Below are 13,394 nucleotides of genomic sequence, written 5' to 3'. Positions count from 1 at the left end.
AAAGATCAACATCAATACCTTGTGTTGTTTTCATTAGATAATCTTTGTTATTCTATTTAACTGTGGAAAAAATGTTCTATCAACGGAATGTAAAAATAAAAAACTAAATTGAACATAACACAATAAATATTCATTAATTATTTGTTATTAACCACCTGTTTATTAGGACGACCTGCATCACAAACCTTGACTTGCAGTTTCATCAGTATAAATACTTATATTTTTGCATTTGTGTACGTTCATAAAGTGGAAAAAATAGACCGTAAACATGGCGTAAACGTCGATGAAAATCTTCTGTAAAAAATGTAGTAAGTGGTACAGATCAAAAGTGATTTAAATACTATTAAAACAAAATTAAATTACAAAAAAAAGCTAAAGGAGGAACCGTTTTGTTTGGTAACCCCTTCAGGAGGCTGCGCAACCCGGCGCATGCGCGGAGGGAGGTCGATTTAGCGGTTGTTTCCTGCTTGCTGTTTCCACTCGAAGCAATGGCAGAAGTAAAAGCTTCCCTGGCTTGTGGAGGTATGTTCAGCTTTTGTATTTCCTGTATGAATAACAGTGGACCACACACGCTATCCCAGCATCAGTTTAAAGGCCCCTAGCAGCTGCCGTTGGTGAAAATGCGGCTCAAACTGAAGCACAGTTAGCCGGAGGGGCGACAGCTTTAGCTGGTGATGCTTCAGTCATGAGGTTTAATGCTGGGGAGGAAAAGAAACCTTAAAGCTGTAAAGCTTCACATTGAGATAAACACCTTGTCTGATTTCAGTGTTTTCTTTTACCGTCACAGTTATAGCGGCTTTCCTGAGTTCAGCGGTGCTTGCATTTGTTGAAGACCTAGATGACACGTAAGTGATGCACTACTATGTGCTTTTCCCCCTTCACTGATTCACCAATTCAGCTTCCTGCTACGGCAACTTCCGAGTTTAGAAATCATGCTCCGTGTGGATGCAAAGTGGCTCACTGCTCCTACTTCCTGTACTTTAGCAATGCTCTAAACCCTGTATGGTAAAAAGTGCCCACATTGCAGTGGTTGCATTAGCAGAAAAAAAATACATGGTGGTGATGCTGATTTCCTCTCTTTCTAGTTGCACAGTGCTTTATTTTTTTTAATTGGATGCCTGTGGTGAAAAGTCTCTGTAGATTATCTCTCTTGTGTGTAATAAGCCTGTCTTTGTATTGGAACATTTTTCATGATTTTGCCAATGACAATTTAAACATTAGCTCATCAATGGGCAGAGAGTAGTCTGCACGCCACAGGCTTTAATTGATTTTTTTCAGGCCCCCAGATGTCAGCAGTTTAAATGTGAGAATATGATTCTTACGTTAAATATGAGTTTGGATTGCTGTGGGGAGATTTACCCATATGGTATACTCACAGTCTTTTGTGGTATTTCATTTGATTTTATTATTCATTAATTTTAATGTGATTTATTTGATTGTCAGAACTTGTCATTTCTGTCTAGTCTCAGCTGAATGGTTACAACTATGTTTTTTCTCTATTCCATAGATTTAAAGACACCAGAGTGAATGACGTCTGGCTGGTTGATGTGAGTTTGACATTATGGACCCACACAAACACACACTCTAATCTGGGTCCATTGAGCTATGGTTTACTTCATATCCAGCACGCCACTGTCTGAATCATCCCTTGCGGAAGCAATGGGAGTCTGGGTGGGATGTCATAAGGGAGGGGGTCGTGCAAACAGTCCCCTGTGATTAGTGAATGAGAAGTCATGCATGCACGGCAAAGCCGGGGGGCTCTGAGAGCTTTAAAGCAGGGTTTGTGTCGACACCCAAAGTAGCAAAAGTTGCTTTTGCTGCGCGTTATGGGCTCCATGGTGAATTGTGACATTAGTTTTATTTTTGTGTTGTTTTCTTATACTGATGAAATTGTTATATGTTGTGTAATTTGTGGAAACTAAGCTCCTAAAAAGAAATTCAAACAAACCAGACAATCACTGGAGCAAAAGGCTTTTACGTAAAATTAGTCAACAAGTTCTGCTTAACACTGAATCTTTGTCTTTTATTGCCATAATAACTGTTTTGTAATCCTTTTGGCTTTCAGTGGAGAAAGACCACTGTAACTGTTACCCATGGTCACATGTTAGGTTAGCCATTAAATCAACAATAAAGCACCAATGTGTAAAATTAGTACAGGAAAAATATGGTGTAACCGAAAAAGCCATAAAAATAACTTGCACAAGAGAGCAGATACAAACCAGTGTTTTAAGTATACAAAGAATCGTAACCAGTTACATAAGACATGTAATAGTCACACATATAATATAATAGACTTGTAATAACATTTCAATAAAAATGATGATTAAAAAACAGACAAAAACCAAACACTAAACGAGACCAGATAAAACAAACCTTTAATACACTACTTTTTGTTATTCATAAATTCAGACATACTTAACGTCCACTGATAAAGACAAACACGGTGTGTCATACCGGCTTCATAACTGCCTAACTTGTAAAATGCAATGGTACCTTAAATGGCCCTCTGGTTAAAGTGATGATTAAGAGCATGGGGAATCATACTTTCTCATGCTACTATCTCACCTCTGTGTGAAGATCTTTTTGTGGTGGTGGAATAAGACGTGACGTGCAACCTTTAGCGGGTTGTTTTGTTCTAATGAGCATGTCGTCATTTTGTGCATGCCTGTCTGTTAAACCCTACGTTTAGTGCTGCCGGCGTGCTCTGGAATGATGGTCTGGCACTTTTTCCTCCAAGGGAGGAAATGGAACACAGTCTGACTTAAAGTCAGTCATTGCTGAAGTGTATTTCATGCAAAAGATGCAAAAAGGCAAATTAAATGGTCAAAAGCTAACATGACCTAACACTGACAACATAGATGTCACAGTTTTCTCCTTCATTCACATGAACTCTGTTTCATCTTACAGTACCTGTCTTTTAGTTATCCTAAATGGCCTTTTATTCTTTTTGTTTGGTAAGCATAGTGTGCCATGTTAGTATTTTATTTTCTCTTGTCCTGTGAAACTTACTTCATTACGTTATGTCTGTGTAGGTTCTCAGTTGTCCAGGTCATGGTAGCTTCAGGAGCTTGACAAAAGAAGTCCAGTGGCCTTCTTTTCAAGCTCTTAAGACTTCATTACATTGTTCACATAAACTCAACCTTTCCTCAATCAGTTAAATTAAAAGTCCTGTACCTTTGCATATATTTTACCTTGACATATTTCTATAAATGTGCTGAAAATGTTAGAACAGCTTTTATTTTGAAGACATATGGGTACATAAGGATTATCTGTGGATATTTCATTAACCCTTGATGTATTATAAATCTTACCAGCAAACAGACAGATATTAAAAAAGAGAGAGTTTAACATTTAATTATAGTCTCCCTTAGAGGTAGCTAATGTGTCGTCATGGCAAAAAGAAAGTTAGACCTTTTGCCAATTCTACATTTTTTATATTGGGACATAATAGAAGTAATGCTCTCCTTACCAAGTCTTAAAATTTGGTAAATATAACCTTAGATGGACAGCAGCACTTGACATATCACACAGTGTCATTATCAGTAAATCATGAAAATGCAGAAGCAGTTTGTGGAAAAATTAAGTACACCCCAGTGTCTACTGATTTACTAGCTTGTAGAACGACTAGCCATACTTCAGCCTGTTAACTAATGTTAAGATCTAAGATGCTAACTGAGGCCTGTAGAGTCTGAGATGCTCTGGGGGTGAACTTGCCGCGATGTCCACTTCTGGCAAGATTAACAATTGTCTTGAATTTTCCATGTTCTCACTGTAGAATGATGCACTTTTAATTATTTGGAAATGGTCATATAGCCTCTCCAACACAGATGGACAGCAGCTTTTCCTTCTCTAAGAACAGTTAGACACTGCATTGCAGATGTCGTTCCTTCCTGGCAAACAAGTGTCAGTGCTCCAGACAGGAAAAACGTCTGTTTCTATGGCAGTGCTCACATTTGCTAATGACCAGTGCATTTGATTAGTAAAAGCAGGGTGTGCCTTATTTTTACCACAACTCTGCCTTTGTTTTGCCCCGGTACTAAAGACACTGCATCTGTACTGTTAATGTGACATCATGAAGTTCAGACTTCTGCAATGTAGAAAATATGAAAATATACTAGCGTCCCAAACCCTGATAAATGGGAGGGATGGATCAGGAAGGACTGCCGACATAAAATCTGTGTCAAATCAAATATGCGGATCCATCCTCTGTGGTGAACCGTTGGGAAATAAAGGACCAGCTGAAAGCACCTTCTCTTTTCTCTGTTCTTTGAAAACGGGATGACATGAGTACAGTTCTTGAACCACTATTTCAAGCTTAGCTTAAAATTAAACAACTGCAATTGTTCTTCCTTTTTTATCTGCTGTTAATTACCAATAATGCTTTAACTCAGCTGTGTTTGTCCTTTCAACAATGGGGTGAATCTTGACAGCGCAATATTAAGGTCGCTATTAATATAGTTTATGATTATATGAAAGACTTCACAGTAGGTTGTACATGATCTAAAGAATGCTTTTTTTAAATTCTTGTGGTCTCTTTCAGTTCTATGCTCCGTGGTGCGGCTATTGTAAAAAACTAGAGCCAATATGGCATGAGGTAGGAGCTGAGCTGAAGAGCTCAGGGTCGCCGGTTCGTGTGGGAAAGATGGATGCTACGGCTTACTCTGGTGAGTAAATCATGTAGCAGTTTAATGTCTTCCCCTGGAGCTTGCGTGCCCCCAGGTGATTACTTTATGTGCTAGAGACAACATTTCTCTGTAATGGACCATGTTGTTCAACATCATGATGCTTTCAATATAAACATTAGAGTATTAATGCCAGTTACTGTGACATTTGTGTGACGTGTAGGGATGTTGGTACAGCAATATTACAAGTGTGTTAGAGTAAAAATTATACCTCTACAAATGCAACAGTTCTGTGTCTTATTAAGCAGCTGCTAACTGCAAGATTAATCTATGGACACGTATTCTCCAGCCACAGGAAAGCATCTTTCTTTTTGAATCTGTAATGCTTCAGAGAGATATACTTAATTTTTGCAGTGAGATTAAATTAGGAGAGCATTTGAATCCTTTAAGACGATTACAAGAGGGTATTAAAATCTTTCAAAGAGAGAGACGTCTTTCAAGATGTGGAGATTAAGCCTTTCAAAAAAAGCAAGTATGATTTGTATTGTTTTCTGTGTTGCAGGAATGGCATCAGAGTTTGGTGTTCGTGGTTACCCCACAATAAAACTGTAAGTACCACTCTTTAGTTTGGTATAGATGCAAGATGAAGTTAAATGATTTGAATATATCCCACACTCATTATAGACTTTATGGGAAGTAATACCAAGCAGTTTTTTAAAAACAAGTTATTATACTTGAGCGCTTAGAAAAAGTAATATGCTATTAAAAGGTTAATTAAATTTGAACACAATATTTAATTATTCCATTAAAGTTGTTTTGCAGGTAACACTGTCTTTGTGAAGCTTCAGTAATTTTCCTTTCACTATTTAATCAGAGGAGCGTTTTTTTTCACCAACATGTAGTAATTTTGGACTGTAATTTGTTATGTGGCTGTTGCATTATTTATATTTTATACTCTAGCTATTGCTTCAGCCACCCCACCCCCACTGTAACCTCCTGTATCTAAGTGTACCTGCGTGTATTTTGTGTCATTATAAAGATGCTTTTTCCCTTGTTGCCTTGCCTTTGGAGATGCCCTTAGATAAATTATTCAAGAGGGAATAAGGTGTTGTTGCTTTCTCCTTAAGGCATAACCAAGTAACAAAGTCAGTTCACACATTTTGAAAAAAAATTATATTAGTTTGGCACTTCAGAGTGCTGTTAATTACACATTTCTTGTGGGATGATTGTGCAAAACTCCCTTTAGTCATTGGAATTAGCAATAGCTTCTTGATTTCACTCGTATGCCTTTCTTACAGTATATCTGAGTGTACCTGTGAAACTACAAATGCAGTTGTCCAAATGTTTTAGCGCATACTTTCCATTTAATTTATTTCAAATCATTTCTTAAAATTCAAGTGCCATTTTTTTTATTATAAAATGAATGAATTTAGGTAGACACCAGCTGCTTAACGGCAGGGCTCATGTTGACATGAGATAAATGATCTTGCAACTTAGCAGAGTTCCCTCCATTTATATGAAGCTGAATCATTTATCAGCACACTAACATAATGGGCTCCCCATTTAGTTTCATCAAGCTCATTTGGGAAAGTGCCACAAGATCACTGCAGGGTTCATAACATTAAACCAAGCAAGTGATGAAACATCCATCGAAGAACACGAGATACCTCCCTTGGTGACAGAAGGAGACTTGATTTAGAGTTCTGTTTCCCCCTGAGTTCATTAAGCGCCGTGGGCTGATGCAACCTTAGCAATCCTTAATGCATTTTGCTTGTTGTAAGAGCTCGACTCGAGCAGTTTTCTCGGCTGGAACTCAATTAGGTAAAGTCATTTGTCTTTTTTTTTTCCCCTATTGGAGGTGTAATGATTTAGATTAAGTTGACCTTTGCGGTGAACAGGGTTTTCCTGGTAGGTGCTGTTTCACCAGAACATGCTGTTTGTATGACAGGTTGTTGTTTTTAAGTTCAGATGTTGGTCACAGACTTTTAAGTGAGATAATTTGCTTTTTATTGTTAAAGGCATTCATTTCATATGTAAAGGTATGATGTTAATATAAAACATGGGCAGAGTTTCAAAATTATGATGGAAACGTCTGTAAAAGAAAGGCTTAATCTGGCATTAAATTCTAGGTTTTCAATTTGTTTTCTTTTCACATCATATACCACATATCTTATATTCAATGTATAACATATGAGACACCTATAACATGAAAGGGAACAGGTGGATTTATAAAACTGCTTATTGCGATGGTTTCTCAAAAATTGCTAACTCCTGTTAACTTACAATAGCTGTCTCCATAGTTTACAAAATTAGATATAAAAAACAAAAACATCCAGTGATGGGCTGTTCTTGTCAATGACAGAGGTCAGAGGAGAACTGCTTGATTGGTTAAGGCCCTCCCCCCAAAAAAGAAAAGTGACTGCAACTATTTTGAGCATGATTGCTTTGCAGATCAGTATCTCAGTATGCGTAACACGCTGAAACTTGATTGGCCAGACCAAACCAGGCTTCACTCCCTGTGACTCACCAAAACTGAAGTGTGGAAAAGCATGTCTTGGTACGATGACTTTAGATTTCTGCTGTAATGCGCAGATGGTAGGGTCACGATTTGGCATCCAGCTGCCTTGTGTCAACGCTTCAGGCTGGGTTAGTGGTAAAATTGCGTGGGGAATGCTTTTCCCTGGCGCATATTAAGGCCCTTAATACCAACTGAACATCATTCGAATGCCATTGCCGAGCCGAGTATTGTTGCTGACCGTGTGCATCTCTTGATAGCCACTGCCAGCAGGGTAAGGCGCCATTTCACAAAGCACACATGATCTGAAGCCGGTTCCATCGACATGCCAGCGGGTTTTGTATGTTCCATTCGCCTCGGCTCTCGACCAAAACCCCCTTTGGGATGAGGTTGAAAGGGAGAGCCGTACAGCCAGCAATTCTGTAGCATCGTGTACTGGTTTTATATGAACATGGTAAACAATCTGTAAGGAATGTTTCCAATATTATACTGAATCTATGCCACCAATTAATTTAGGATTTTTTAAGTGGGCAAAGGTGGGTCCAACACTACATTAGAAAAGCATACAAAAAATTGGCACCTGCTATATAAAATGAGGAAGAACCAGTAGAAGGAAAAAAATATTTGTGTTGCTTAAACAGCAAAAATAATCTACTCTAAAATGTCAAAAGAGCGGTCCAATCAGAAAATTTAGTTCGACGTACACCTCTTGCATAATATTCTTTTTTCATACAAATCCTGAATGCATGACTGCCAAGCAGTTAATTCCCGTTTTATTCAGTTTCACATAAATATGCAAGCGGTGTCATTCTGTTGGCACAAAACAGTGAAAGGTGTTGAATGGGTTTTCAATGAAATATTCAGTCTTTCACTATTTTTTCTTATTATTTTCAGGTTAAAGGGTGATCTTGCCTACAATTACAAGGGACCGAGGACAAAAGATGATATTGTAGAGTTTGCCAACAGGGTGGCAGGGTAAGTTACAGGGTTCAAACAACACTTGGAAATCAACATGAGGAGAAACTGAGAGCCGAGTATAACTTCCCTTATTTCACAGGAAGACATGCCAAGCTAAATGAAAACCATCTAAGGCAGCTTATCAACCCAGGCCATATTTGTTTCATAGCTCAATGGATTTCTGCCTCTGATGCTCCACTTTAAACCACTGTATCAAGTGAGCCTGACAGATTTCTCCCCTCCTTGAGGGAAATCAAACTAGATCCGTGACAGAGGGGCTGATCAAAAGCTTGGCTCGGAGACGGGTTGAGGACTGCAGTGGTTTTTTGAACTGCCACTGGGTGGTGCTAGCAGCACAGAAACCAAGATTAGGACGTTACACATCACTGTTGTACTCTGTGAGGTTTAAATACTTATCAAAATGAACTCCTGTCTATGTTTTGTTTGTTTGTTTGTTTGTTTGTTTGTTTGTTTGTTTGTTCTTTATTCCATCAGACCAGCCGTCCGAGCCCTTCCCAGCAAGCAGATGTTTGAGCACATGATGAAACGGCACGATGTGCTTTTTGTGTATGTTGGTGGGGATTCTCCTCTCAAAGTAAGCAACATACATCAATACACTTTCATTCTTTTATTCTTTAGCAACCACACAAAAGTCTGCATCATAGGGGCAATGCTATGCTGCAGCATTGACATAATATAAGAAAGAATTAATTCTATGCAATACCTTCAAGTGATAATTTACAATCTTTGAATACCGAAAGCCTTTTTTTTTTTTTCCTTCTTTTTTTGCTATTGCAGGAGAAGTACAACGACGCTGCCTCTGAGCTTATCGTCTATACTTACTTCTTCTCTGCTTCAGAGGAAGCCTTGCCAGAGGTAATGCTTTGAATAGGCGATCATCTTTCGTCTTTAGAAAGTATGAAATTAATTTCACAAAGATACACTCACAAACATGTCATTAATGCACTTGGGAATGACACATGCAGTTATATTTTCCTAGTTTGAGATAATGTATTTAGATTCTTTGAGCATGTCTCTTGCCCTGGGATTGCACACGTTACAAGCTCTGATGTTTTTTTTTCCCAGTACAAAGAGTTTTTCACATATTTTATATGATTTATGGATCTTTGTCTAAAGTGGTGTTTTTGTGTTTTCAACAGTCAGTATCTTTGCCAGAGCTTCCTACTGTTGTAGTCTTTAAAGATGGAGGCTACTTTACCTATGATGGTAAGTATTTTATTTGCTTTAGGCTTTGTCCACTACTGTTGTCTTGTTTTTTTCAATTGGTTTAGTTTAATAGCTTAACTAGAGGGCAGTAGGGTGCCATGCTGTCTCCTGCTCCCGCCTGCTATTCCCTCCTCCTTCTCGCCTCTCACATAAACTTTGTAACCAGAGCTGTCTTCATGTAGTTTTCCCGTTCCTGCCGCTGCTCTTTCATCCTCACCACACTGAGTTATGGTGTGCCTGGCCCATCATAAAGCACCCCAGGCTCTGCCCACTATTGTGTGTGTGGTTAGGCCAGTGATGTTGTGGCAGTTTGTCTCTGGGCGGACATACATAGCAGGCCAGGGTGGATGAACTGGCTTGAGTGGGCGTGCGAGACCGCAGATTCGACCAAAGAAGAGCGCAGAGCTGGTAGTGTGTATACAGTCAAAGCCAAGAGGTGAATCGCTGCATCAGCCATCGAGTCAAAGCAGACAAAAAAGAAAATCACATTTGCGATGCGTAAAAGCTTTAGAGGATCTGCTTTTTCAGGTCATAATTGAAAGCTTTCAGCGCAGTAACATGAGTTCACCGCATTCCTCCATGAGCTCTTGTATTTCTCTGCCGCTTTGGGCCTGAGTTGGCAGGCGGAACCGGAAGCGAAGAGCGTCGAGGCACAGCGACAACACAAACAGACCCCAGTAGTGGCTGTTAGGGAGGTCAGGCGCACGGTGTGTGACCCGGAGAACAAAATCCATCTGCGTTGCGGTCTGTGCGTTTGCATCCATCTGCTCCACCTGACCATTTCGGAAGGCGGGCTTCACGCACCAGAATCTCAGCAGAAGAGGCTCGCCACAGTAGATGTTAACCACAAAAACTCCACACTCTGCAGAGTCCTCTAGGACTCTGATACGGAGGATGTGATGAATCTGTAGCATTGCCATGGTGACGGTGTGTTAAACTTGTCAAGGACTGAGGAGAGGAGCAGCATGGCAAAATGACATGGTTGTGTCCTTCCTTTCTTTGTCCTTTTCAGTCGTTCGGAAACTGCAGAAGAAAAAAACTTTGATTATTTAGTATAGTAACACAGAAACTGAGTCATTAAGCATTAGACACTTACCTCAAGTGATAGCAAAAGAGAAATTTAAGAAAGTGGTTTGCCTCGCTTTTTTAAAGACTTATAGCCTTCAGCCTCGGCTTTCTGTCCATCTGCTGTAGTATGCTTCTAGTCTCCCTGAAGGTCTTCTGGCTAAATGTTGGATGAAGGAATAAATGAGTCAACCACACCTCATATGGTTTGCTGTTGCCCTCACTTTGCATGGTGTTCAGTCAGAAAATTTTATATGGCTAAACTTATGAGCCCATTTGCATAGGCACCTAGTGACACTGTTTTATGGCAGGCTGTGACGTTTAGTCAAGCGTGTGAGTATTATACTGTGAAACTGACACGTTCTTTTTTTGCTGCATTGTTATTTATCTTCTAGCTTTAGAGGCCGACAGCTGCCAAGATATTCTAACGACTTTGATCATGCCCCCCCGCCAACTATTTGCTTTCATATGTATTTTCCGAATACACAGATTCAAAGTACTCATTAGAAATTCACTGCACTCTTGCTGTTCTTGCTGTGCACTCTTGTTTTTAAAGAACGGGTCCCACTGAGCACAACCACACTGTCCAAACACAAGCTCTCGCTTTGTGTAAAATGATATTTGACATGTTATTGTTTAGCTTTGATTGCTTTAGTGCGCATCACAAATAGCGGCATCCCCTTTGAAAAGCACTGTTAAGATATAGTAGAACACAGAAGCTCATACATATTTAATTATCCAAATCCTCTGTTTCATACAGTTATACAGGTCTGCTCTGCTATTGTGCTTCAAAGGCCAAGTGGTTTTGATCATTGTGTAGCTGCATTGAAAGCTACTGGGCAACATGTAAGAAAGCAGAAAAATATAATTAGCATATATGTCAGCATGCACAGTATGGCATTTGTAACTGTTTCACTTGCCAACAGTCTTTAGACACGTTTTTGGGTCTTTGAGTCCTCCTAATGCTCAGAGCTCCACATAAGGCTTCCTGTTAATCTGACTCAGTGGTTAATGGTTTGGCCTTTCCACTCCTTGTATGGAAACATTCATAATGCTGCCAGCTGTGAGGCCGAATGTGTTTGCATATGTTTATTGGGATCATGTAAATGACAGGATGATTAACAGTTTGTGAATGTGATGACAGAAAAGATCACACTTAAACAGGTGATAACACAATGATGACATTTTGGTACAGCGCACACGGTCAGCCTTCATTTCACTGGTTATTGCAATCTGCAGTGTTGGCAAGGTCAGCGTGAATGACATTGATGGAAACTGGTTGTTGTTTTTACTTTGTTTGGACAGAGGAGTGGTGGGTGGGAGATGGGGTATGAAGTGCAAAAAAGGCAGAGATGCTGCATGTAAATTGTGACCGTGGATTTCACGATCTTATTTTGGATAATTGTTTTTGGAAAGTGGACAAAAGTATTTAGACATGATTAACATAAGTCAAATGTTTAATTATTGTCAAATTATTAGGTCAAAATGATCAAATTATTGTTCCAGCTGCTGGTGTAATGTTTAATTACTAATTTATTGCTGAGCTATAAGTACATAATGTAGAGTGGAACCCCGACTTACGAAATTAATTCGTTCCCAAGGGTCTTTCGTAAGTCGAAAATTTTCTTAAGTCGAAGCACCCATCGCGCCTTTTGAGTGACCGATAGGCTATTGGCTAATTGCTAACTGCAACAACAATACACCGTTTAAGTGGAATAGCGAAGCGCAAGTACGAAAGCCAAGGGGGTTGTCACATGATCCGGAAGGCATTGTAGGCATTCTGGGCTCAGCCAATCAGAGCCAGCGGATTTCGTTATGCGGGCATGTTGCCGTAACACGGGCAGAAATATTGCCGTTAAGTGCCTACATAACTTGAATTTTTCGTTAAATGGGGTATTCGTAAGTCGGGGTTCCACATTCTGCAGTTGCATGCAAATTACAGTGGAGTAATTAAAGTAGGAATACAGTGAAGTACTTCAGTGAATTTACTTTAGTAGTAAGTCTACTTACTACATGGCTCTTGTCCACTTTTCTATATTTTTTTATTCATGTGGCATTTGTCACCAACAGTGGCTTCTTCTTCACTATAAATAATATAACTAACTATAACCGATATAGCTTTGTTTGATTTGATTGCTCAAGCATTACCTTACATGAATATGAGCTGCTAGCTACTGACAGCATCATTTTTTTTCTTTATCTTTACCCGATCCTATAACTGAGCAATACATAAAATATTTTTATATCACACTCTTTTTATTTGTTGTTGTATTCCTATTTCCTTTTAGCAGTTGAGCCAAAGCATCTTCTTTGTTAAACCTTATGTGTTCTTTTTTATAATAGCAAATTACCCATCATTACACCGAGCTTTGTGTCACATTTCAACACGTCATTCTCCTGGATCGTACGCTGTCTGAGTTATCTTTATGAAGCAGCTTCCTCCCCTCTCTATGCGTTTCCCCCTGTGGTTCTGTTTCTACACTTTTTGCATTGTCTTGGAGGTCTTCTGTGCCATTAACCTTCATCCTTGAAATGTGTCAGAGCTGCCTCCTCCCTCTGCTCCAAACTCTGACACTGGATCATCCTCACTCCACCCACTGTCTGTTTATATTCCCCCTCATCTTTCTCTCTCACCTCCCACTGTGTGAACTCTGGGCTGAAGGGCTCCTGTAGGGCAGTATGGAGATTGTGAGGGTGGCGCCCGGGAAGAAAGCAGTTCTAATTTGTTTCAAGGTGAAGCAGGTTCAGTCGGTGTAGAGGTGGATCAGGCTGTACAACCCCAGTATGGGGCCTCCGAGCTTTCTTTTGCTTCTGGGGTAAAGTTGGGAAGCTGCATGCTGTCTGTAAAGCCAGAACATCTGTGGAAAGAACTCTCTGGAATGTCTGCCCTATCCACTGACTCAGCAGTCTTAACAGCAAGGCTCCGCTCCCTTTGCACAGTATAATCACTGAGGAATAGTTTCTAATACTACTGTAAGCTACGACCTTGGGGGGGGTTTAAAAGTGTG

The 13,394-nt window shown here is 39.7% G+C and overlaps 1 protein-coding gene across 1 annotated transcript in view; it reads left to right on the top strand.

Annotated features, from left to right (window-relative positions):
* Positions 1 to 408: 408 nt before the first annotated feature.
* Positions 409 to 13,394, top strand: part of tmx3b (thioredoxin related transmembrane protein 3b) — a 35,945-nt gene continuing 22,959 nt past the window's right edge. The window contains exons 1-9 of the mRNA XM_080864723.1: positions 409 to 522; positions 788 to 845; positions 1,508 to 1,547; positions 4,541 to 4,664; positions 5,185 to 5,230; positions 8,032 to 8,112; positions 8,590 to 8,689; positions 8,893 to 8,970; positions 9,255 to 9,321. Coding sequence (XP_080720849.1) covers positions 489 to 522; positions 788 to 845; positions 1,508 to 1,547; positions 4,541 to 4,664; positions 5,185 to 5,230; positions 8,032 to 8,112; positions 8,590 to 8,689; positions 8,893 to 8,970; positions 9,255 to 9,321 — 628 coding nt within the window. The 5' untranslated portion in view covers positions 409 to 488. The remainder of the gene's footprint in view (positions 523 to 787; positions 846 to 1,507; positions 1,548 to 4,540; positions 4,665 to 5,184; positions 5,231 to 8,031; positions 8,113 to 8,589; positions 8,690 to 8,892; positions 8,971 to 9,254; positions 9,322 to 13,394) is intronic.

Source organism: Rhamphochromis sp. 'chilingali', assembly GCF_963969265.1.
Source record: "Rhamphochromis sp. 'chilingali' genome assembly, chromosome: 18".
Taxonomy (NCBI): domain Eukaryota; kingdom Metazoa; phylum Chordata; class Actinopteri; order Cichliformes; family Cichlidae; genus Rhamphochromis; species Rhamphochromis sp. 'chilingali'.
Note: the sequence above shows the minus strand (reverse complement) of the source record. Positions and strands in the feature narration are given on the sequence as shown.